The following is a 24,383-nucleotide window of genomic DNA, read 5'->3' on the forward strand; positions in this document are numbered from 1 at the left end:
ACCTTTCGAACCAGCTGTTCCAGAGTGCTTCACTGAGAGGACCAATAAAACCAGGAACAGGAAAACATCAAAGAGGAGAAGCCGATGAAATGTCACTTACAATCAAATCATGGAAAAGAAAAAACAATAAAAGAAACATGATTAGAGACGTTCGGTAAAAGTTTTGAGATGGTTTAAAGTTTCAAGTCTTGGTGAAGTGGAACAAGAAGAAGAGACAAATGTAAAGAAAGATAAATTAAAGTGTATGGAGAAAGGGAGCGCTATAAAGAGGAGGAGTGAAAGAAAGAGATCTTAAAGTTATGAGTGACAGGGAGAGAATATGGAAGAGGTGGACATTGTTCAAATTGAAAAGTAAAGTTTGGGATCCCTGTCCATTTTTTTGATCGGAGGATTTTCTGATAGCTAATTAGGCATGGAGCGCCAGCCATCGACAGCTGCATTCATCATCATAAAACGTAATAATTAATGACATTCCAACAAAGAAAAATATGCAAATGAGCTCCCCTCATTAGCATTTTCATATTCAGCTCCCATAATGCTTTTGCTGACAAGGTTGTAATTAATGAAAATTCATGTCTCTTAGCCGAGGTCTAGATTGGATCGCATTCATTCGCAATCCCCCAAACGAGGAGGGGAGGAAAAAAAACATGACGGGGATCACTGCCAAGTTTTTAGAGAGACGAGCGGGAGGGGCGAGAGTCAGAGAGAGAGAGAGAGAGAGAGACGAGGAGAGAGTCAGAGAGAGAGAGAGAGAGAGAGACAAGGAGCGAATCAGAGAGAGAGAGAGAGAGGAAAATGGAGATGGAGGAAGGCAGATGGCGAGAGAGATGAAAAGAAGACAGGCAGTGAGAGAGAGAGAGAGAGAGAGAGAGACTGATAAACGAAGAGAAGAGAGGAATAAAGTACTGATGCAGCAAGTTGCAGGAAAGATGTGGAGGAAAGGTAAAGAAAGAAGGGATTTGAGGAGATTCTTATAGATGGAGAAAGACGGAGGGATGGCCAGAGAGAGAGAGACACGGTGGAGAAAACAGACACACTGACACTGTTCATCTTCAAAAAGTAAAAATGTTTTGTGTTAAAGTTACAAAACCACAACGTCTTTGTTTCACAGAAATCAGTTTCCATTATGAACATTATCTCTTCTAAAAAGTCTGCAAGTTCTCTGTTGTTATGCAAAAGTCAGTTAAAGTTAAGATGTGTGTGTGTGTGTGTGTGTGTGTGTGTGTGCGTGTGTGTGTGTGTGTGTGTGTGTGTGTTTGTGTGTGTGTGTGTGTGAGACACTGATAAACATCAGTTTCTGTGGTTTGGCACCTGGACAGCTTGTTATGATATTTTGCTCTTCACTCTGCAGCAGCTTCGTCTTAAACTTCTGTTACAACAATACTCAATTGTTGTAGTTGTTGTTGTTGTTGTTGTTGTTTTTGTGCTCTTTCCTGTGGTCGTCACATCACAACAGTGCGACTAGTCTCTCTCTCTCTCTCTCTCTCTCTGTCGCGTGGTCGACAAATGTGTCTTTTCATTCCTGAGCAGCGAGGGATCCAACATGTGGATAATTCTCATACGTTTCCCAGGATGCATTGCTTGCTAGTGACGATGCTAACGCGTTAGCGATACGCAGCAGGTCAAAGTAGAAAACGATGCACCAGTAAGAGTCCGACAAACTGGGGACGCAAACAGGAAGTAGACGTCCGAGGAGGCGCCTGTCAATCATGTGTGAGGGATGAATAAATACCTTTGTGTGAGTCACTCTGTGAATCATCGCGAAAATAAAACAACGAAATAAATGAACGATGTTAAATCTGAACATTTTAAGTGTTTTTGTAGAAAATAAAACATTCAGCGTCGAACGTGAAGCTGCACAAAGCAGACGGAGGAGTCGACTCTGCAACGATGCTGGAATACTGATGTGTGTGTGTCTGTGTGTGTGAGAGAGAGAGGGCGTGTGTGTGTGAGAGAGGGCGTGTGTGTGTGTGTGTGTGTGTGAGTGTGTGTGTGTGTGTGTGAAGTGTTGGCACGAGATAGTAGTTGCCCCCTGGGCTTTGCCAACGTGGCACTGCCCCCTCTGCAGCAGCATGGCACAGTCTCTGTCTTTGTTGTGAAGCTGGCTATGTGTGTGTGTGTGTGTGTGTGTGTTTGTCTGTGTCTGTGTGTGTCTGTGTGTAGCCTGGAAAGAGTGTTATCCAAAAAGAGGGAATAAAAAAAGTGAAAACGTTGAAACAAACCAGTCGTTTGTTCAGTTGAACTCAACATTTCGATTTTGAAAAGTGAAAACATGATGTGTCCTTGTGTGCGTGTTTGTGTGTGTGTGTGTTGTAGTGGTTGTGTTGATTTTGTCTGTTTTCCTTTTGTGTTTTCTTTGGTCATTTGTTGGGGATGCTGGATTTTCACTCCCTCAAACGTTGAGTAGTAAAAACCCCGGGTGGGGCTAAACAGTATCATGTCTCTCTCTCTACCATCTCTCCCTCCATCTTTACATCACTTGCTTCCCTCCTTCTCCTTTCTTGCTCTCTCGTTTGTTTTACTCCTTTTTTTATTCCCTCATTATCTTCCTACAGCTTTAATTCCTTCACTCCTCCTTCTCTGTTTATTCCCTCATTTCTTTCTCTTGCTCTCTTCTTCCTTTTCTGTTGATTTATTTCCTTCCTCCTTCCTCCATTCTTTCTTTTTAATTTCCAATTTCCTTCTGTCCTCCATTCCTTTGTCTTCTCATCCTTCTCTTCATCCCACCTTTACTCCTCCTTATTTCCACTTATCATTACCTTGTTCCCTTCTCGTCTCCTTCACTCTTTCCTCTCCTCTTTCTTTTCCACTACATTTACCAAGGGATCATATAAATGCCTTTGGTTCTAGTGCTTTTGAGCAAGAACACATCGACTCCCTTCCACCCTAAGGGGGCGCTGCTGGGTAGCTCTGCTTTGTGACATTGGATTTTAAGGAAACATAAATAATAAGAAAAGCTGAATTTGACTATTTGAATTATAACGCAGCGTCTGTCCTGAAAACTGTTACACGTCTAAAAACTAAACAATGTATAGAAAATAATAAAGTACATAAAAATATGTGTTGCATAAGAATATCTTTGATAAATGTGTTCCTGCAGCGATTATTCACCCTAGCTACTATATAATATGTACTGTAACTGTGTGTGTCTGTGTGTCTGTGTGTGTGTGTGTGTGTGTGTGTGTATGGAGGTGCCCTCTTTGTGGTTTTGTCTAAACTGAATGTGTCTGTTTTGTCTGAACAGATGTTTCCTGTGGAAAGATTTTAGGTAACAGCCTCACCAATGCTGTGTGTGTGTGTGTGTGTATGTGTGTGTGTGTGTGGGTGTGTGTCTCTGTGTGTGTGTGTTTACCGACAAGCAATTAAAAAATATATAAATAAGTGAAACTCAATCACATTTAGGTTTTGCCGCAGTCGTCACTTTCATGCAGATTTTACTCGGTGCAGACATTTTGTTTGATTTCAGTCTTTTAAACTCGTTGGCAGGTTCAGGCTGTTCTCTGATTGGCTGCAGAGTCACAGGTCGGCCTTGTGTTTCTCTCTCTTATATTTTGTATTTCTATATTTTTAGTTTGTGTGTTTGTCAGCAGGATTACACAGAAACTTCAGGACTGATTTAACTTGGTGGATGTGGGTCAGGAAATCTTGGTTCCGATCCAGATCAGGGGGCGGAGCCAGGACTTGTTTTTCACTTTCTCTAACGTTATGAGATGTTTTTAAACATTTTGACAGATTTCTCAAGGAATAATTATTGAATTTCAATGAAACTATAATCATGTAGACATGTTGGAGTCTGAAATGTATGAGTGTGTGACCTTTGGTGCTGAGCTGGTGGAGGTTCAGGGACTGAATGGAGGTGAAACCTGAAATGAGACATCACAACGTTAAAGGTGTGAAGCTGCAGAAAATACAGATTTAAACACATTCTTCATTTCATATGTTGTTTTATGTTTTATCACTGAAACAGAAACAGAAACAGATTCATACAAACCTCCCTCCTTCTCTTTCTGGTGGCCCCCCCCCCTCGTTCACTCTCACTCTGCCAAACGTTCCAGTTCACTTTGGCCTCTCTCTCTCTCTCTCTCCCCCATCTCTCTCTCTCTCTCTCTCTCTCCCCATCTCTCTCTCTCTCTCTCTCTCTCTCCCTCTCCCCCCCCCTCTCTGTACCATATGGTGTACCATGGTACATTTAGCTTGTCAGTGGTAATGGATGGCCATGGAAGCCCAGTTTTGCTTTAAGCGCTAGCTTGCTGCTCTTGTGTGTGTGTGTGTGTGTGTATGTGTGTGTGAGTGTGTGTGTGTGTGTGTGTGTGTTGGATGATGGCTTCCGATGCTTTCGGCTGTTGGATGAGGGATCATGAAGCAAAATCAGCCCCAACATGCACTCCACAAGCACACACACACACACACAGAGACACACACACACACGTGTTCATCCTGGTTGATGTTACAGTCACTTCCTGGGCAGCTCGGTTCCACTCATCCTATTGGTCGAGACTGAATACGAATCAGATTTATTATTTTGTTCACCTGCACTGAGACGGAGGCGGAGTCAGATCCACTGATGAACACACTTCTTCTTCTGCTCTAGTTATCCTGGGAAAAGGAGCTTTGGACTGTTTGAGTCTAATTTAAAAAAACTTTAAGTCTCATCAGGTTTTTATCAAACATTGTTTTAAAAAGTCGGCAGATATCAAACTGGTCAGTTTCTACAGACTAGAAGCTGAGGAGTGAAATGTCTATTTTAAATCTGTAAAATATGGATTTGTGTAAAAGTTGTATTCAGATCTGATAATATTCAACACACTCTGTATTTCTACTTTCAACCTCTTCTCATTGATTCCTTGTGTGCTGCTGATCATTGGGACTTTTCGTCCTGGCAGCGTCTTCACCATCCTCCGTCATTATCAGAAACAAAACGAGGTGCAGACGTGAGGAGAGGAAAGAGGAGAATACAGGAAGAGGATGTCTCCTCCTCCTCTTCCTCTTCCTCCTCCTCCTCCTCTTCCTCTCTGCCTCCCTTTGAGAAGCCAGTGAATGAGAAGCAGGAATAAAGACAAGAGACAAGAGACAGTGATTGTGTGTTAATGTGAGAAGGTGCTTTGGTTCCTGTGACGCTCAACATGTCTTCTGGGTTCCTCCGGTGTAAAGGTTCATGTCGCACAATCAGCTGTTTGTAGAAACACACTTTGATTCAGAAAAAAACCTGAAACACAAAAAACGTCTTTTTGTAAAGTCTCCAGTTTTATAAACGCTCACGTGGGAAACAAAGTGAATCTGACCTCTGACCTCTGACCATTTGTTACATTTCATCACTTCAGCATTTTATCCACAAAGGATGAACACAAGTGAAATATTGTCATGTTGTGTGATGACACGCTGACCTTTGACCTTTGACCATCAAAATCGAATAAACTTAAAAATGATCGTAGAGAGTGAAGCCCAATCGGAGAGGCCTGAAAACTCCTCTTCTCCTCCTCTCCTCCTCTCCTCCTCTCCTCCCCTCCTCCTCTCCTCTCTTCTCCTCCTCTCCTCCTCCTCTCCTCTCCTCCTCTCCTCCTCCTCTCCTCTCCTCTCCTCCACTCATCTCTTCCTCTCCCTGCAGCTGTGCTCTCTTGTTTTTTCTCCAGCTGTTGCCAACCAATCACCTGCTCCCCTGCTACACACACACACACACACACACACACACACACACACACACACACAGTAGTATAATAGTATAGTATAATAACAGTATAATTATCATAGACTGGACTTGTATATATTTGCTATAATATCAAACCTCAACTAAATTTCTTTGTCATGTGTTTGCCGATCTATTGGTTTTATTTATGTGTGTATATCTATTATTCATAAACTCTTATTCAGAGTCATCTTTAATAATTCCTTATCACTCCACATTTGAAATCCAATCGTTATTACATCTGATTTGAACATGAACTTTTCACATGTTGTTGAGGGAGGCGCTGACAGCGACATCAGTCTCTCAGGTTTCTATACGTATACGGCGCTCAGATGTCTCTCCTCCTCCTCCTCCTCCCTCCTCCCCCTCCTCCTCCTCCTCCCTCCTCCGTCCCCGTCCTCTCTCCGGCTGTCCGTCCGTCCCCGCCCTCCTCTCTGAGCGATGTCAGGTGGGGTCTGCCCCGCTGTGAGGAAGCCGCTCTGATCACCGGCTCCCGAGCAGCGTGTGGGAGCAGATATGTCATTATTCCTGAGCCAGGTGGTCGAGCGGCGATGTGACGCGGCGCTCAGACCTGCAGCTATAGGTTACCCCTCATATTACACCAGGTGTTCCAACGCTCTGTTTTTGTCTAAATACAGGTATTAAGTTGGCTGGGGGGGGGGGGGGGGGGGTCTGTCACTGATGGAAGGAGAGAAATGGGGGAGGAGGAGAAGATGTGATGGAAAGAAATGCTTTATTTAGTTCTCAGGAGGTTAAGGGTCGTAAATATTGGACCTGAACAAAACCGACTTAAACACTGATAAATACATATCTGCAGTTACTTCCTGTGTTCCCCGACATGACGTCAGACAAAAAACAACATTTCTTATTAAGATTATTAAGGTTTTATATTTAGCTTTTAGGTTTTTAAAGTAATCAGCATATCAGCAGGAAATATTTCTTATTCCCTAAAACCTCAGATTGAGTCTCTGTGGCCGCTTATCTCCTCTGCTCCACTCGCACCAGACGTACAGCGATGGAAGTGATATGAAAAAGCTTTCATGTACAATAAAAACAAAAGGAAATAGAATAAAGTCCGGATGGAAGAGGAGAAGTTTGAATAAAGGGAGTGAAACGGAGAGAAGGGTTAACTGAGGAAGAGGAGCAGGAAGGATCAGAGACGTCAGCCATGACAGTGACAGCAGGAAGTCAGAGTGTGATGCTGAACCCCAGAATCCTCTGACCCCGTGACCCCGTGACCCCTCAAGTCTGACGGCACCTGACCCATCATCCATCTCTCCGGGGTCGCCCCCCCACCCTCCTCCCTCAGAGCGAGAGAGAGAGAGAGAAACTGACAGTTTATTCTCTTTAAGGCTCGTATTATGGTATTAACATTATTAACATTAGTGCTCTTAACAACCACATTCAAAATATAAAATACGTAAATGATACGTGTAGAATAAATGATTTTGATGAAAGATTCTATTTCAGCTTAGATTTGTTTCTTTCTCCTGAAAGTTGAACATTCGATGATTACTTCAGTTTTTCCAGATTCTGATTTCTCAGTTTGTTAAATAAAACACTTGGTTCATATTCCTCTGAGTGTTTGGAGGTTTAAAGGGTTAATGTGAACGATCGATGTCGTTTTTGAAGCTGCTGTTGCTCAGATCCGTGTTTCACCATCAAGTTATGAAACATCTCCTCGTTCTGTCACCGACTGGAAGCCGAGCTCGTCCTGTGAATAGCAGGAGATGGAACGTTTGGCTCAGACGTGTGATAACTCTGCTGAAGGCCTGGAAGCACAGAAACATCTTCACATGAACTCAGGTGCTATTTTAATATATGTGAGTGTTTCCCTGAAGAGACAGAGGGTCAGGAAGCACGTGCTTCTATTTTTAAAGATGAGAACGAGCCGTGGAGGTGTTCAACTTTCACTTTCTTTCTGTTTGACACATGGAGACCTTGTGAGTCTGATCGTTGTGTCTTCGGTGAACAACACCCTGCCACGCAGCTCTCAGCGCTCATTGTGCTGCACTTTAATACGTCCATATTGTGCCGCTAATTCAGAATTTCACACCTTTTCTCTCGTTCTAACTCTCTCTTTGTCTCCCGCCGTCGTTCACTTTCCATCTCAACCCCGAAGACAAGAGCGAACGTGTTAAATCCACGTCTGAGATCCTTTTTAATTCAACATTAGCAGTCGTCATCTGTCGGCCCCACAATACAACACAATTTGCAGCCACAACTGGAGCATCGCGCCTTTGTTTCCTCCGCAGCTGAATATTGTTGCATCAATAATAGACTCCAAACACGGAGCCTGGCTTGTAGTTGGAGGTAATCCTGCACGTTTACAGGAGGGGGCTCTTTTCTCTTTGCTGTGTTTTATTGTCTCGGGAGCATAATTGGGAGTATGTTTTTTTCTTGTTTGTGTTAGGTTTTAGAAGGAACTCGGGCTCGGTGCCTCGTGGATCTAACTCCAGATGCTATTGTGTCCGAGGTGTTTGTGGAAACGCTGCCCGAAAATCCTTCAGACAAAGGCAGCAGATACGGAGAGCAACAGAATTAAACCTGGAAGAATCAAATCCTCCCAGATTCTCATTCAGAAGACGGGGGGGGGGGGGGGGGGGGGACAGGAGACAGGAGCCAGGTGATGTCCAAAACGAGAAAAAAAGGAAAAGCTCGTCAAATCGGCAGTTTACCTAAAAAACCTCCTGCAGGTGCCATGTTTTCTGCCCCCCCCCCACAAACACGCACTCCCGTCAGATCAGAGCGAAATAAAGACAGATTGATAAATTCGCGGATGGATGTGAACGTTGCCAAATCGAGTCAGACCCCGACCAAAGTAAACGCCGTGCCACGGAGCGAGAGAAGAGAAGGAGAAAGGAGAAGGAGGGATGAGGTGGGGGGGGGGGGGGGGGGGGATTTGGGGCTCTAATGCCAGCCTTATGCGTCTTTTAGTCGTTTCCGCCGTCGGGGCTTGGCACCGACTCCACGCTGTCAGCCAGCCAACAAAAGTCTGCAGTGCCTGCTGCATTTCAGCAGCCCTGTTTTGTCTGAAACCGACACACACATGCATGTAGAAAAACACACGCAACACGCGCGCACGCCACGCACACAAACTAACAACATTTTATTCTCCCGAAACCGAAGCTTCGTGAAAGACAATGTTGAAATAGAAGTAAAATAAAAAGACCTCAAATCAAATGGAGTCATTTCATGATTCAAAGATTCTCTGAACAATATTTAGTTTGATTTTATTTTGAAAAGTGTAACGAACCCACGCTGATGTTTGTTAACATTAATTTGAAACGCGGTTGAGTCCGGACGGTTCGGTGGTCGCTCGGTTTGTCGCCTCGTTGTTGTTTGTGTTGTTTGTCTATTGATTCCAGGGTGGAGGAGGGGTGAATGAATGTGTGTGTGTGTGTGATGGGATGGTGGGGATGGTGGGGTGGGGGGGAGTTGGATGGATAATGAAGGCTGCTGGTAATGAGGGAGGGGAGGGAGGGGGGGTGCTGTTCTATGGCTCTCATTCACATGAACAGGGAACAAGTGTCATGGCTGCTGCTTCACAGTCGATCACATGTCGAGTTCTGTAGAACAAAATAATCCACTTTCACATGTGAAATCAGTTTTATTGTGTCACAACATAAAAGACACAACTAATCAAAGTTGTTCTCATAGATTCTCTGAGAGATTCAAGGAAATCCACAACTTCCCCCCCCCCCCCTTGTGTGTTAAGTTTTTTTGTGAATATAAAACTTCTGAAAAGTTCAAAAGCTAAAAGTCCGACACTCACGTCCGCATCACTGTGACATCACCTTAGAGCGAAGGCCGAGAGTTACTACACATGCTTGGAGAAGTTGACCAATCAGAGCAGAGTGGGCTTTATCAGTAGGGGGGGGGGGGGTCATAAAGAGACAGGAACTAAAACAAGTGTTTGAGACAGAGGCTGAAAAGAGGAGCAGCAGCGATGGACAGTCAGAGGACAGTAAACATGTGACTTTTATAAGTACGTCCTCTTTAAGTGTGTTATTGATCTATGACTTCCTGTATTCCGTCACTTTTCCAGTATCACGCCTCAGAGATTCATCTGGAAATCGCCCTCACAGGTTAATGTGGAGGTACATTAGCATTAGCATTAGCATCGTTACTTGTGGAGACAAATTGTTTTTTACAGTTCAACAGATGAGGATGAAAACTCAGTTGTTCATGGAATAGATTTAAAACACTGGATTTGTGTGTTTCTGTTTCAGGCAGATGTTCTTTGTGGATTCTGGGAAAAGAAAGTTTTCCTCACATTCTTGAGTTTGTGTCGTAATTTAGGTACTTTTGAGACAAACGTTGTTTCACCACTGAAACATGTGTATTTGTTCTTTTAGAAGCCAGTGTGGGCAGGACACAGAGAATGCATTGTACACAGAAAGTACATCACCCAAATATACAGTTTTGAAACAAAAATAATCCAAAACACTGTGACTATGAGATAAAATATACAGATGTGCTGTGTATTTTCATCTTTCTGATTTATTTCCAAGATATTAAAACTAAATGAAAGATCCTTTGAGGTGTGGAAATGAAACTGAGGAGTTGTGGTCCAGTCAGTGTGATCGGCTCGGAGGAGGCTGAAGGTAGAACAGATGTGAGCTGGATGCGTCGTCTCTGGAGTCATCCCCGTCGCTCGTATACGTTCATCTGTTGTTTGATGTATTCACTCGCTCCGGTGCCAAGAAATCAATGCCTGCTGGGATTGGGTGGGGGGGCGTGGGGGGTGGGGGGGGACACGACAGTTAGTCATCGACCATCGTCTGTTAAATTAACGTTGATCCCAAAAAATTCTACGCTTTACACGTACAGACAATGGAATAAATATATAGATTATTTCATTGTGTGTGTGTGTGTGTGTTTGTGTGTGTGTGTGTGTGTGTGTGTGTGTGTGTGTGTCAGTACCTTTAAGACTTTGTAGAAACTTCTGGACCGGTGCCCGGTGGTGTCATGGAAACGCTTGAATCACTCAGAATGATTCATGTCTGCACCGTCCAACCCTCCCCCATCACGCACACACACACACACACACACACACACACACACACACACACACACACACACACACACAGCATGCAGGAAGAGGGATTTTAACCCTTCTTCTATCCATCTTCCTCCCCTCCCCGTGTTCTCCTCTCTCTCGTCTCTTTCTTCCGTCTCGTCCTCGTCAAATCTCACTATTAGTCACATACTTTATTAAAATGGACTCATTGTGTGGACGTCAGAGGACAGCTCGTCAATCCTCGTACGTCTCCATCTCCTCGGGTCCCTCGTCCTGATGAGGACGGCCACCGGGGACAAACCTGAGGGACAAACTCAATAAGACAACTTGATGATAGATTCAGTTCAAATTTAAAGGATAAATCGATGGACAAACAAATGTCTCCAAACATCTTCATCTTTTGTGTCCCTCCCTGTCCCTCATGTGGAATCTGAATCCAACACAATGAAGTGATGAATCCACGAATGAATGAGTAAGAGAAGATCTCAGTGTCAGGATTAACTGATGAACTGTCGGAGATTAATACGCTTCAACGTGACGGATGAAATCCATCCAGCTCCACGTGTCTAGACGTCGTCAGTGACCCCGAGGCAACTGACAACAAATTAAAAAGGGAGAAATGAAAACACCATCAGGATTAAAATAATAAACGCCAAACAAATGGAATTATGAAAAGAAACTGACTCATAGAAAATACATCAGAAAAGGAATTAGATAAAGAAGTGAAAAAGACAAAGTGATTTATTTGTGAATCATCTTTGTTCAGAGTTAAAACATTAAAACTACAAATATTCTCTTTTTCATTTCTTCTTCCTCTTCTCTCGTTTGTTCTTCTCTCTTGTTTCTTTGTCTCTTCTGTTTTCCTCTTCTTCTACTTTTCTCTATTTTTACATCTTTCCTTTCGTCTTCACTCTCTTCCTCTCAGCACTTTGTTGTAATGAAACTTTAATAAACTAATTAAGATCTAAATTAACCTGGAAGAACTAATTGATGATGAAGAAAATACACAATGATGTTGTATTGATTAGAAGATATTTTTTATTAATGTTAAATAGATTCTTCCTCTCTGTCACTACTGGAGGCCGAAATGTGATTTTACATTTTAACCATGAACTTTATTATTAATAACTATAAATAAAAAGAAAAAAATAAATAAAACCAAATATATAGAATTTGATTAAGAACATTTTTATTTAAAATAATCTGTATTTAATCGGCCAAGCAATGAATCAGTCGTCTCTTTACTCCTCATCCTCGTCCACGTGTCATAGACGTGTGATTATCATGTGTCTGCTGAACAAATGTTGACTGTTGACTTTTAATAATCCATCTGTCACGAACTCCACGATGAAAGAATAAATGTGTAGAATTCATTTCTCCGTCAAGGCCCAACACTCGCTTCAGTTCAGTCCAGCTGCAGCAGATCCCACTCAGATCTGGTATTTATCATCCAGATAAACAAATCCTCCCCTTTCTGCATAATTCTGCTCAAAGTGCAGCAGAGGAGCATGAGATGAGCGTGTGCAGGTGTGAGTGTCTCTGGACTCGTGGGACCGAGACGTACCAGCTGATCTTCAGTCTCTGGACGCCGTGTTTCTGTCTCCGCTGCTTCATCGAGCCGCTGAGCCTCGTTTCAGCCTCGAGCTCCAGACTCTCGTCACGGAACCCGAGAGGAGGGGACGCATCGAGAGGAGCTGGTGGTTGAGGGGACGGAGAGAGAGAGAGACAGGCGTCAGGGACGTGTCTCTGGCCTTCGTCCAATCCCACGTGGACACAGGACAGATTCTGCTGCTTGTTCTTTAGTGTTCAGGCTCAAACACCCGGGAGAAAACCGGCAGAAAGGAAACTTGACTCAGAGGCTTCAGTGTTTTTTCTCCAGTCGTGTTTTAGCACTAAATAATAATTAAATGTCCACGAAGACAGGAAATGAGTTGGTTGAGACGAGTCCTGTTGGATTTCAGGGGTTCGATTAGCTTCAGGGTTTAAAGAACATCTGGACTGAATCCAGGAGGAAGAACACAAACAAAGGAAGGAGCGATTCCAGTGGAGGAAACGCTTTCACAGATGTGATGTTGAAAATGAGATAAAATCACTATTTCAGTTTTGTGATAATTAAGTAAAATCCAGAGGGAATATTTACAGGTTATTTCACAAATATTCTCAACCTCATTTAAAAGCTTTGATGCATCTATATTTACATATTCTATAATATGTGTGTTGATTGATTGGAATCAAGTTGCTAAACTTTCATTTTAATTTGTGATCATTTATCTTATTGTCGTGATTGTGGAGGTTTTGATTCTATGCAAAACTTTATATGAAATATTACATTACAAGTGCACTGATGTTTTAAAAAGGACATCTTGCAAGTCACATATGAACTATCTGAAAATATGTAATATAATGTAAATAAATATATGGTATTTTCTACAAATTTATCCCATGCGATAAATGAAGGACTATTCTTGATTTTGTAAATTCCTGATGCATTTATTAATTATGTTATTTATTTGTCAGAACAGTTTTGTGGTCTAAAATGAGGAACAAAATCAGTTTAGTGATTGAGAAGTGTTGGTGAATATTAACACTCATTTGAAGACATTACATATATTAATTTCAAGCTGTATATATATTTACTTTAGAAGATGAAAGTTGAAATAATGATCACACAGAAATGTGAACTTGTTCCTGTTTGGTCAAATGACAACATTTCAATTCACCTGAAACACAGTTGTGTTTAAAAAAATGAATTTAAACACAACTGATTCTGATGACCTGGTTTTCACACTGTCTCGTGTCCTGTGGACTCTTCCTCCTTGAATCAGACTTTAAATTGTGTGATAATAAGTGTGTAGCCGAGCCGGTAATGGAGCTGATTTGTGTTTCCCTCCGTCTCTCGGTGCCGTGGATTAGTCCAGATCTGCTCCTCCTGGCTCCTGACTCCTCTATGGGCTTCACCCAGCAGAGTGGGCCGACCCCCCCTCCTCCAAAAATATCAATAATCAATAATGAATAATACGATTTCTGGAGCTTAGATGTTTGGTAACATCGTGGTTTGAGAACGTTCATGAAGGAAACACCCAAATGTTGCGTTGACTCACGATTCGAGAACACAAAGGTTTTCCAGGAATGTGAATCGAGGTTTCTCATCATGTTTGTGTGTAACTTCCTGTAAGTATCATCCAATCAGAGCAGGAGTGTCACTGAGTGTCCTGATGAGGAGGTTCCTGGTTGGAACAGCAGGGTTCTGTCAGGAAGCTGAAGCTGAGCTCATCAGCGACTCTGTGAAGACTCCAGATCTTCGTCTGTTTGAGGTTTCTATAAACAGCCTGGATCTAGAGACAATTCTAAAGTAGAAGATCATGATGTAGAAGAACCCTCTGTGGTTGGTTTGAGAACTTTCTGAAGAATTCCCAGAAGTGAGAGTTACCTGAAGGCAGCATCACTGTTTAAAACCCTTTAAGGGAGAGTGTGTGAGTCTCTTTGTGGTTAAATGTCCCTTTAACGAGAGGTTCCCTGAAGGCACCAGGTCTGATGTTGAGGATCCTTGATTCAGTTCCAGTTAATCTGATATGAGATCAAAATGTGCTGGTAAAAGACTTGTGAGGTTGATGAACTCAGATTATTCTTGAAGTGCTTTTATTCTGGAGAGTAGGGAGGAAGACGGGGGGGGGGGGGGGGGGGGGGGGCAGATTCCACTGGGATTTGATCCAAAGTAGTCGAGTGGCATCGGAGAAGAGAACCAAACAGACGGGTGCATTTAGATCAAGGTTCTTCTCTGCATCATTGGCAATTTTTGATTAAATTAGTGAAAATATTGAGTTTAGATCAGTTAATCAACGATATTGTGATCTTTGCTAAACGTCCAAATCCAGAGGTGTCAGTTTATTTAACTGAATTTCATCAATAATAAAGCAGAATGAGGCAGATCAATGATATTTAAATGGGATTATGGTCAGATTTAATATTTTTTGAAAAGTTTCTCCTGATATTATTTAGATGTGCTGATTTGTAAATGTGTAAAATAAAACACAGCAGGTCGTTCATCTGCAGGAAAAACATAAACTCAATGTGCTGATACAATAATTGAGAATAATCAATTTTAATAGGATTTTTATTTGGACATATTTTGTTCTGACTTCTATTACTTGGAAATCAATAATCTAGCTCTTGTTATCCAGTAGTGGACTGAAGCTCCTGTGAGTGTGTGTGTGTGTGTGTGTGTGTGTGTGTGTGTGTGTGTGTGTGTGTGTCTGTGACAGGGTGGCTGACCCTCTGCTGCTTTGTTTCCCTCCTGCTTGTTGTTTCCTCCTCGTTGTGTAACAGCAGTTTAAAACCAGAGACGTTTTGGTTTGTGTGTTGAACACGAGTTCGGCTGCAGAGACGATGAAAGGTCAAACTCAGAGAAGTGACTTCGTGCAGTCGTTAAAACCTCAAATCATTAAACTAAATTATATATTTGTTGTATAAGCTTCTGGTTAAATTTGAATTTTTTGAATAAAATAATTATTAATGCAAAAAGTTATATTTAATTGTGTAGTGTAACATGAATAGATTTGTGCTTAACAAATATAAATAAAATTTAAAAAAATTAAATACAAAATTATACCAAAAGTCTAAAAATATTTCAAATTTACATCTCAAATATTTCATTATTTACATGTCAGTTATTTTACTACATATATATATATATATAATTACTTATTAATTGAATCATCTTACAGCAACATATCCATAACATAACTTTTAGGATTTAATTTATTAACAGAAAACAATCTAATGAATCATAAAACTGTCATTTTATGATTCTTTAATTTCTTTATATTCTTATATCATCTATTCTCCTACTTTAAAATACCATGAAGGACAAACAATATATTTTAAAAGAAAAGAAACAATAAGAGAGAGTGAGTGTGTGTGTCTGTTTGCGTTTGCGTGACACAGACACAGGTCAACACACAGTCGTACATTTATATTTTCGACCTCCTGTGAATGTTGGCACGCCTCCATCTCAAGAAGCCGTGTCCACGTCCAGATGGAAGTCATGTAGTGACGGGTTCGAGGGCCGATCGGTGCACGTGCATGTGGAAACGGGAATCGAACACGTGAACACGTAGGATCCAAAATGACAGAGGCCTGTTTCTCTGTCCACATAAAACTGAACCTGATCACGTTTCTCTTCTATTTCCATTAATCACTGCAGACAACTCGATCCATCAGTGTTTAAAAATCATATTTGATAAGTACGTGAACTTGTGCAATGAAAAACAGATGTGTACTTGTATGTGTATGTGTATTTTTACATTTAAATGTAAAAAACCACATTCATCTTTTGACACAGATTTAAAATAATAAAATAAAAGTGGATAATATTCAGTTTGAGTTTTATTCATCCATTCAGTCCATATCAAAAACCTCCGATAAGAACATTTTATTTTGGCGATGCCAGAGAGGTTTTGGATCGGTTGCAGGATGAGGTCATCTGCGGAGGTGGATTCCAATGACCAATGACAGTGTCACTTCTAAATGTGTCTGTGTGTGTGTGTGTGTGTGTGCGTGTGTGTTTCTGCTTGCATGTGTGCACGTACGGTCCCCGATCATTTTAAGTTCATGGATGTATTTTGGTAGCATGCAAAAATACATTTATACACACAAACACACACACACACACCCATATATATACACACATTTACACGTCAGCGAGTGTGTGTGTCTGTGTATATGGGGGCATCTGTGCCAATGATTTCCACGACTTTGTGGTGTGTGTGTGTGTGTGTGTCTGTGTGTGAGTGAGAGTGTGAGAGTGTGTGTGTGTGGGAGTCTTTGTATACTTGCCAAACCGGTCCAGCTGGCATCAGTCGTAGCTGTAGCCGAGGCCGCTGTATTGGTCACACACACACACACACACACACACACACACACACACACACACACACACACACACACACACACACACACACACACACACACACACACACACACACACACACACACAGTCGACCACATTCCCGTTCTGTACGCCTGTAATTATCAGCCTCTTCTGCATCGACTACCATGTTGGCATGTGTACAGTGCTGGTCTATACACGCCTGATTCAAACCCTTCACCACGTACACGCTTCATTCGCTCGCTGTGAACCCCCCCCCCGTCCACTTCATCCCGGCTGCTGCGACCGCACAACGTAATTACACACTAGCCGTGGTTTGATATTTAGACTGGCTGAAGATTTAAGGTTTTGTCCCAAACGAAAGTCAGTGTGTTAAAAATAGTCCTGTGAGGAGACGAGGCCGTTCAGAAGCTGGAGAGGAAATCAGCTTCAGAGCTGAGGGACGCTACATCTTCTGGATTCATCAGACACCTTCTTCACAGCCAGTCGGGTGTGAGCATTAAACCGAGCGGTGGCTTCGCTGCCGGAGACGCTTCACCTCCGGCTCCTGGCCTCGGTTTAAAGAGCTTCCACTCAGACACGTGCTGGAACACGTTGGACCAAAGACGTTTACTGTAAAGACGTTTGTGCAGGTGAAGACGTCTGGACTTGTGTTTCTTCTCTCAGCCATCAGAGGCGCTGCAGGTTGTTCAGGAGGAAACTGTGAAGAAGAAGAAGAAGAAGAAGAAGAAGAAGAAGAAGAAGAAGAAGAAGAAGAAGATGAAGTAGAAACGCATATGAAATCAGTTTGTTTGTGTTTTTAAAATCAAAGAAAATCGAATTTAACAGTTGAAGCTGTTTTCAGACATGAACTTGAAATGTCAAAGTTTGCTGAGGCCACTGTAAAGACGACTCAGGATGTAGAACTGGACAATATAGATTAGTAGTAACAAATACACCATAGAGGGGACAGAGTAGAATCACGTGTCCCCTGAGGAACCTCCAGAGGCTCGATGCAGATGTTTCTCCAGGTGGATCTTCTCTCCTACATCACCTGTAGGAATCTGTGGATTTCCCTCTCGCCTCAGTTTGAGGAACGCGAGACGCCCGAACGTTGAATCGTTCTCCAGCACCCCCCCCCCACCCCTCTGAACACGTAGCGAGAACGAATCTGCACCTGAAAGAAAGTGGAGAATGAAAGTGTTTGTGATACTGTGACATAAAGAGCTCCTTTGTGTGTATGGATCTGTGCATCGCAGCTGTCGGTTCTGTTGTGCTGGGAGAAAACACACACACACACACACACACAGCCACACACAGACACACACACACACACACACACGCTTTGGCTGTTTTCTACTGAAGATCTTTTGCGGTGTTTTCCAGACAAAATGTAAATGAACGATTCTTTAAATGAAACCATGAAGAATTTAAATACTTTAGTAAAATACGTGAGTGAATGAATGATTCATAATTGTTCCTGTTGTTTTATTTCACTGGAGCCTGAATATCGCTGAGAAAATCAATCACATAAGGATCAATAATCAAACGATCATTTGTTTCTCTTAATGTTGTAAATAGTGAACAAATGAACGATTGTATGACCTCATCATCCTGATAAGTGAATGATGCAGTGAAAAATGAAAGAATGATATAATGCAAAGATGAATGGACGGATGAATCAGTACCTGAGTGGATGATAGATGAAGATTTGTCTTTGTTGAGTTGATCTCCTCCGTTAACGGATCCTTCTCTTCTCCTCTTCTCCTCCTCTTCTCCTCCTCTCTTCTCTTCTTCTCCTCCTCTTCTCCTCCTCTTCTCCTCCTCTTCCTCCTGCAGGTAAATCGGAGAGGAGCTCCTACTCGTACGGCCGGGAGTCCAACCCCCACTGTCACCAGGTCAGTCCTTCCTTCTTTATTCAGTGAACATAACCAGATCTGGGTCTGATCTGAGGTCAGAGTTCAAGCACCTGACTCCTCATCATGTTTGTTTACTTCTCATAAACAAACCTGAGGAATCAACAACTGACCGGAAACGAACCGCTAGCATTTAGCATGTGGCTAACTGAGCTGTGCTGTTTGTCTGAAGTAGCATGTAGCTTGTTAGCTTCATCACTTGTTATTGTGGACGACATAAGATGTGGCATTGGAATACTGGACGTTATTGAATCTGAGTCATAGACGTTATTTTAATGTTTCAGTTGTGAATTCAGCTTTACTTACTATCCGATGTTTTCCCACATCGGGGGGGGGGCCCGAGTTCGCCCGGTTCCGGTTAACGTGGATGTTCATGATGTTCAGGTTCAGGTCGTGTTCGGTCACGTTGGAGATCCAGATGTTGTTGTTTGTCGTGATGTTTCCTCGTCTCAGCTTCGTGTTGCAGCTCAAACTGGGGATTTGTTTGTTTTATTCATAATTCACATCTTTTCGGTTTGTTTAAAATTCTCATAATAAAGAACTCCGCTTCTCGTGTGTCAGTCATCCTCATGACGAATACAAACAACAGCTGTTTAACTTCATCACGTTTCTCTAACTTTATTCCCACTGAATAGTTGAATGGTTAATTGGATTAATTGTTTAAATGGAATATTTACCAGCGGCGGCGGCGCCAGGTGTTGTGAGGACTTTGGTAATCGCCGGATTTAGACTCTGAAATCTTCCCGCTCAGATCTCGTGGACCATATGGATCCAGGAGAAGATGCTCGTCCATGATGATTAAAACAAATATACAGATGTTGCTGTTTGATTCTGCTGATGGAATATTAAACGGAGCGGCTCCGTGCGTTTGCGGTTATTTGTCGGCCACCTTTTGGTTTTTGAAATGATGAGACGCACATACGTCGGGTTCAGGCGCAGTCTGATGTTCAGGACTCGTTTCTCCTTTAGTCTCAAACATGGATTCATTACAGCTGATCAAACACGAGGCGGTTTCCTTGATTAGGAAAATCAAAGTTGAGCTGAAAGATGTCACAGATCATGATGCGTAGATGAAGCATGTGAAGCTGATTGATCACTGAGGGGAATTAAAGACCTTCATATTATTTAACTGCTCAATAATTCAGAGTCTTTTATAGCTGCTGCAGAACTTCTCAAACATCGTTAAACTCTCAGTGTCAGTGAACATCTCTATCTATCTATCTATCTATCTATCTATCTATCTATCTATCTATCTATCTATCTATCTATCTATCTATCTATCTATCTATCTATCTATCTATCTATCTATGTATCTATCTATCTATCTATCTATCTATCTATCTATGTATCTATCTATCTATCTATCTATCTATCTATCTATCTATCTATGTATCTATCTATCTATCTATCTATCTATCTATCTATCTATCTATCTATCTATCTATCTATCTATCTATGTATCTATCTATCTATCTATCTATCTATCTATCTATCTATCTATGTATCTATCTATCTATCTATCTATCTATCTATGTATCTATCTATCTATCTATCTATCTATCTATCTATCTATCTATCTATCTATCTATGTATCTATCTATCTATCTATCTATCTATCTATCTATCTATCTATCTATCTATGTATCTATCTATCTATCTATCTATCTATCTATCTATCTATCTATCTATCTATCTATCTATGTATCTATCTATCTATCTATCTATCTATCTATCTATCTATCTATCTATCTATCTATCTATCTATCTATCTATGTATCTATCTATCTATCTATCTATCTATCTATCTATCTATCTGTCTATCCATTTATCTAGCTCTCTATCTATCATTCTTTCATTCTTTCACTCATTCTCCATATATATGAGAAATAAATATAGTTGAAGTTTGATATTTTACAGTTCAACCATTGACTTTATTATAAATAATTATACATAAACAGGAAACACAAATACAGGCAAATATTTACAATTGAAGAAGACCAATTGTTTTCTCCGTAAAAAAAAACACAAACACAAATGTCTACAGTTCTTTATCAGTAATCTGTCATATTGATTGGAGGATATACAAATATATAAACAGTATATGTATTTAATAGCTTAATGGACATTTATGGTTTCAGCCGTTCTGCTCAATAACCGGAGAACAAGGGTGATCAAACCACACAGAGTGATTGACAGCTGTCCACTGTGGTTGCCAGGGGCAGCTGGGTGGACGTTACTGTTGAGCCTTGTGAATGGAGAGAACACAGAAAGAGAGAAGGAAAATAAAGTGATATATATTTATAAAATACATGAATATATAAATACCAGTGATGCTTCTGAAGGACTTGAAACGTAGAAAGACCTTCCTCACTTTTAGTTTTGATGTGTTTCTTTCTGTCGTGGGGATTTGACCCTGACAACCCTGTCAACAGACACACACACACACACACACACACACACACACACACACACACACACACACACACACAAAGAGACAGAACATGGCGCTCATACCTGCCGGTGCCAAATGTGTCGGTTGTACTGGAATAGTTTTCACACAGAATCTTTCCACTGGAGGATAAAATATAAAAATAGCCGCTGGTCGACTCTGAGTCTCTTTTAGATTTAATAAATTAACTCCTTCATTTGTTGTATTCACTCGTTCACCAGTTTATCAGTGGATCTGTTGACAATGTGTCTGCAGATTTCTTTCTTTTAATATTTTTGGGTTTTTTTATTTGTAATTTCTGAAATCTGCTTAAATCCTTTGACTGCTCATTCATTCATTCATCCATGTATCCATCTATCCATCCATCCATCCATGTATTCATCTATCCATCCATCCATCTATCCATCCATCCATCCATCCATCCATCCATCCATCCATCTATCCATCCATCCATCCATACATCCATGTATTAATTTATTCATGCATCCATTTATTCATCCATCCATCCATTTATTCATCCATCCATCCATTTATTCATCCGTCCATCCATTCCTCCATCAGTGTCTCCCTGATCTTTTATTTATAACCAGCTCTCATATCCAGCTGTGGCCTTTGTAAACAGCTACAACAAACCACAGAGGACAAAAAATATTAAATAAATCAAACATTACTGCCTCACTGGCCATTTTCCTACTGGGCTGCTGTCAAATTATGCTGCTACACAGTCTGAATGGCTCCTGATGGAAATTGTTTGGAAATGGCAGATGAATTAACATGCTGGGCTGAAGTCCAAAATCCTCTGGCTGGGTCCGGGGCTGTTAGTGAAAGAGAGAGAGAGAGAGAGAGAGAGAGAGAGAGAGAGAGAGAGAGAGAGAGAGAGAGAGAGAAACACTTAGCGGGGAGGATGAGCTCACGCTAACAGCAGGAAGATTCCCACTGACCCCAGTTTATTCCACCAGTCTCCGACCAAACCAACCACCAGCTCCTGCCATCGGAGTTTGGAGGTGATTTCAGTTTGGGTTCCATGTTTTCATCTTTATTTTTAGACAGTGGAGGATTTTTAAATTTACACTTGATAATTAGGTTTGTGTGCTGAGGAGCAACCAGAGACTTCTCCTCTCCAGCTGAGCTCCAGAAACATTCATGAGCCCGTTGATCTCACACAACTGCCTTTTAATTTCCATTACATTGATCAGTCTGACACCAGTTTCCTGTCGTTTCACCCTGAACAACCGACAGTGACTGATGAATTGTGATTGGACACAGGAGCTGTGTTCCATTCTGAACATTTCCTCACCTCAGTTGAAGACATTTCCCAGTTTAACAGTTGGTATTTCTCTGATTTGACCTCAGACTCTTTCTAGCTTGTTGCCGTTTTCTGGCAGAAATCGTGCGTTTGCTTATTTCTCTGGTTCTGGCACAGGAAGAGGAAGAACATCCCTCTTCTTTCTCTCCCCCTACGAAGCTCGTTTCCAACCATGGAGACAATCATCAACAGGATTTCAGAGATCGAGAAACATATTTTGTTGATTGATTTGACCGCTGGATGGAAACTTAGGGCATCAGACAAACTATTGATTCCCTGATCTTCTCAGGGACAATATATTGAATCTTCTTCCCACTGGTTTCCCTACTGTCGATCAGCAGTGGTGTTATTCAAGGGTCAGAAAATAGACGCTTAGTCCAGCAGCGCGGAACGCTCTAAACACATTTCCACCCAGCACATCTCTTTTTATTTCCTGCACATCACTTATTGTTTGTATTCTGGCCGAAGTGGCTGCGTGCTGTTTGAACTGGGAACCTGACTGGTTCGTGCTGAAGCTCTCCTGGCTCCCACTGAGGGTTGGGGGCTGGGAAACGTGGCCTCCTGCCAAGGTACGAGCCCAACCCCCAACTAACCCCCTCCACAAGCCATTGTCTGCTGGCAGAAGGTGGCATGAATGCCCTCGCAACTCCGAGCATGGAAAAAAGAACCGACTGTGGTTTGGGTGCATGCAACTTTTTAAAATTACATGTATTTATTTGGTATTTTCATGTGGATTAGCGTCACTAGATGTGGTTGTTCAAGGTCCTCTCCTTGTGATGGGGTTAAAGGGTCAGAGGGTGACACTTTGTGCAGGTTGCTTTGAGCAGCAGATCAGAGAGCAGCCGTTGAGAAGCTGTTTTCCATCGTATTGACTCATCTTCATCATCCGGCCTGTTGATTGGTTGATGTTTAACCCAAACTCTTGACCACGGAGCCAGACCTCACCTTGAGGACCACTCACATCCCACTCCTCCTCTTCCTCTCACCGCTCCTCTTCCTCTTCCTCCTCTCTCTGATGCCTTGCTGCGGACTGACTGACTGACTGACTGACTGACTGACTGACTGACTGACTGACTGACTGACGCAGAGCTTCACACTGTAATTGACTCGACAGTTACTTTAAAGCTCAGTTATCTCACGTCAGGAGCATTTCTCCACCTGTCAGGGAGATGCAGTGTTTGGACATCTTCTGCTCGAGTCAGCTTGTTTTCATTAGAGGAACAATTGGCAGCGTTTGATCAGATGTCGGGAACATTATGTGTTCACTTGTTTTTTCTGACAGGGACCTTTTGGCGTTGTATGAGTGAGGCCAGTTTCCTCTGAGAAGACAAGGGAAGCATTGACTGTTTATATTATAGAAGAAGACCAGGAGTTTTGCTTATTTACACTGAAACAAGCAAGACATCATTTGGATGTTGTTCCACAATTAGGGCAAGAATCTAGAATATCTTCTCTAGCGCCACCCTCTGGTCAGACGTTCTACATTTATCTGAATCATCTGAATGGTTTCTTTTTGATCTTCTCTGGTTCCGAGGGTGTTTCTGTGGCTTCACAGCTGCTGAGAGAATCACCTGAACTCTCATAACCACATAGAACCCTCAGCGGGAGTGTAATGTGCAGCGAGTACACACTAACACACACACACACACACAGACACACACTTAGCTGTGCTATCTAAAGCCATCTAAAGGGACGTTCTGTCTACATAAGCAGAAAAACCCACATCATCAGAATGAAGGGATGAGAGAAGATGATCCCCCTCATCTCTCTCTCTCTCTCTCTCTCTCTCTCTCTCTTTCTTGTTACCACTTTGTTATACTGTCTCTCAAACCCCCTCTTACTTTCAGTGTCTCCCTCTGTCTCAATGTTTTCATAGTTTTTCTACCTTTAATAATTTTTCTTATTTCCTCTGTTGAACACAAACACGCAAACACACACACACGCAGACGCACACACACACACACACATACACACACACATACACACACACACTCAAAGCATGTCATTCATCTGGTTATCGCCTCACAGATCAGTAGGTTGGTCGTGGACCGGCAGCTACAGCTGAGGCAGCAGCAGCCTGAATGTGAGGTTCTGGTGAAATGCAACACGAACAAAGCCTATAACCCCCCCCAACACACAC

General features: G+C 42.0%; 1 protein-coding gene across 4 annotated transcripts in view; it reads left to right on the top strand.

Moving 5' to 3' along the window:
* Nucleotides 1–24,383, top strand: part of LOC133975278 (transcription factor 4-like) — a 146,508-nt gene that overhangs the window by 45,621 nt on the left and 76,504 nt on the right. For all 4 annotated transcript variants that reach the window (XM_062413188.1, XM_062413187.1, XM_062413190.1 and 1 more), the window contains one exon: nucleotides 18,412–18,470. In XM_062413188.1, coding sequence (XP_062269172.1) covers nucleotides 18,412–18,470 — 59 coding nt within the window. The remainder of the gene's footprint in view (nucleotides 1–18,411; nucleotides 18,471–24,383) is intronic.

This window comes from Platichthys flesus, chromosome 19, assembly GCF_949316205.1.
Source record: "Platichthys flesus chromosome 19, fPlaFle2.1, whole genome shotgun sequence".
NCBI classification, from domain to species: domain Eukaryota; kingdom Metazoa; phylum Chordata; class Actinopteri; order Pleuronectiformes; family Pleuronectidae; genus Platichthys; species Platichthys flesus.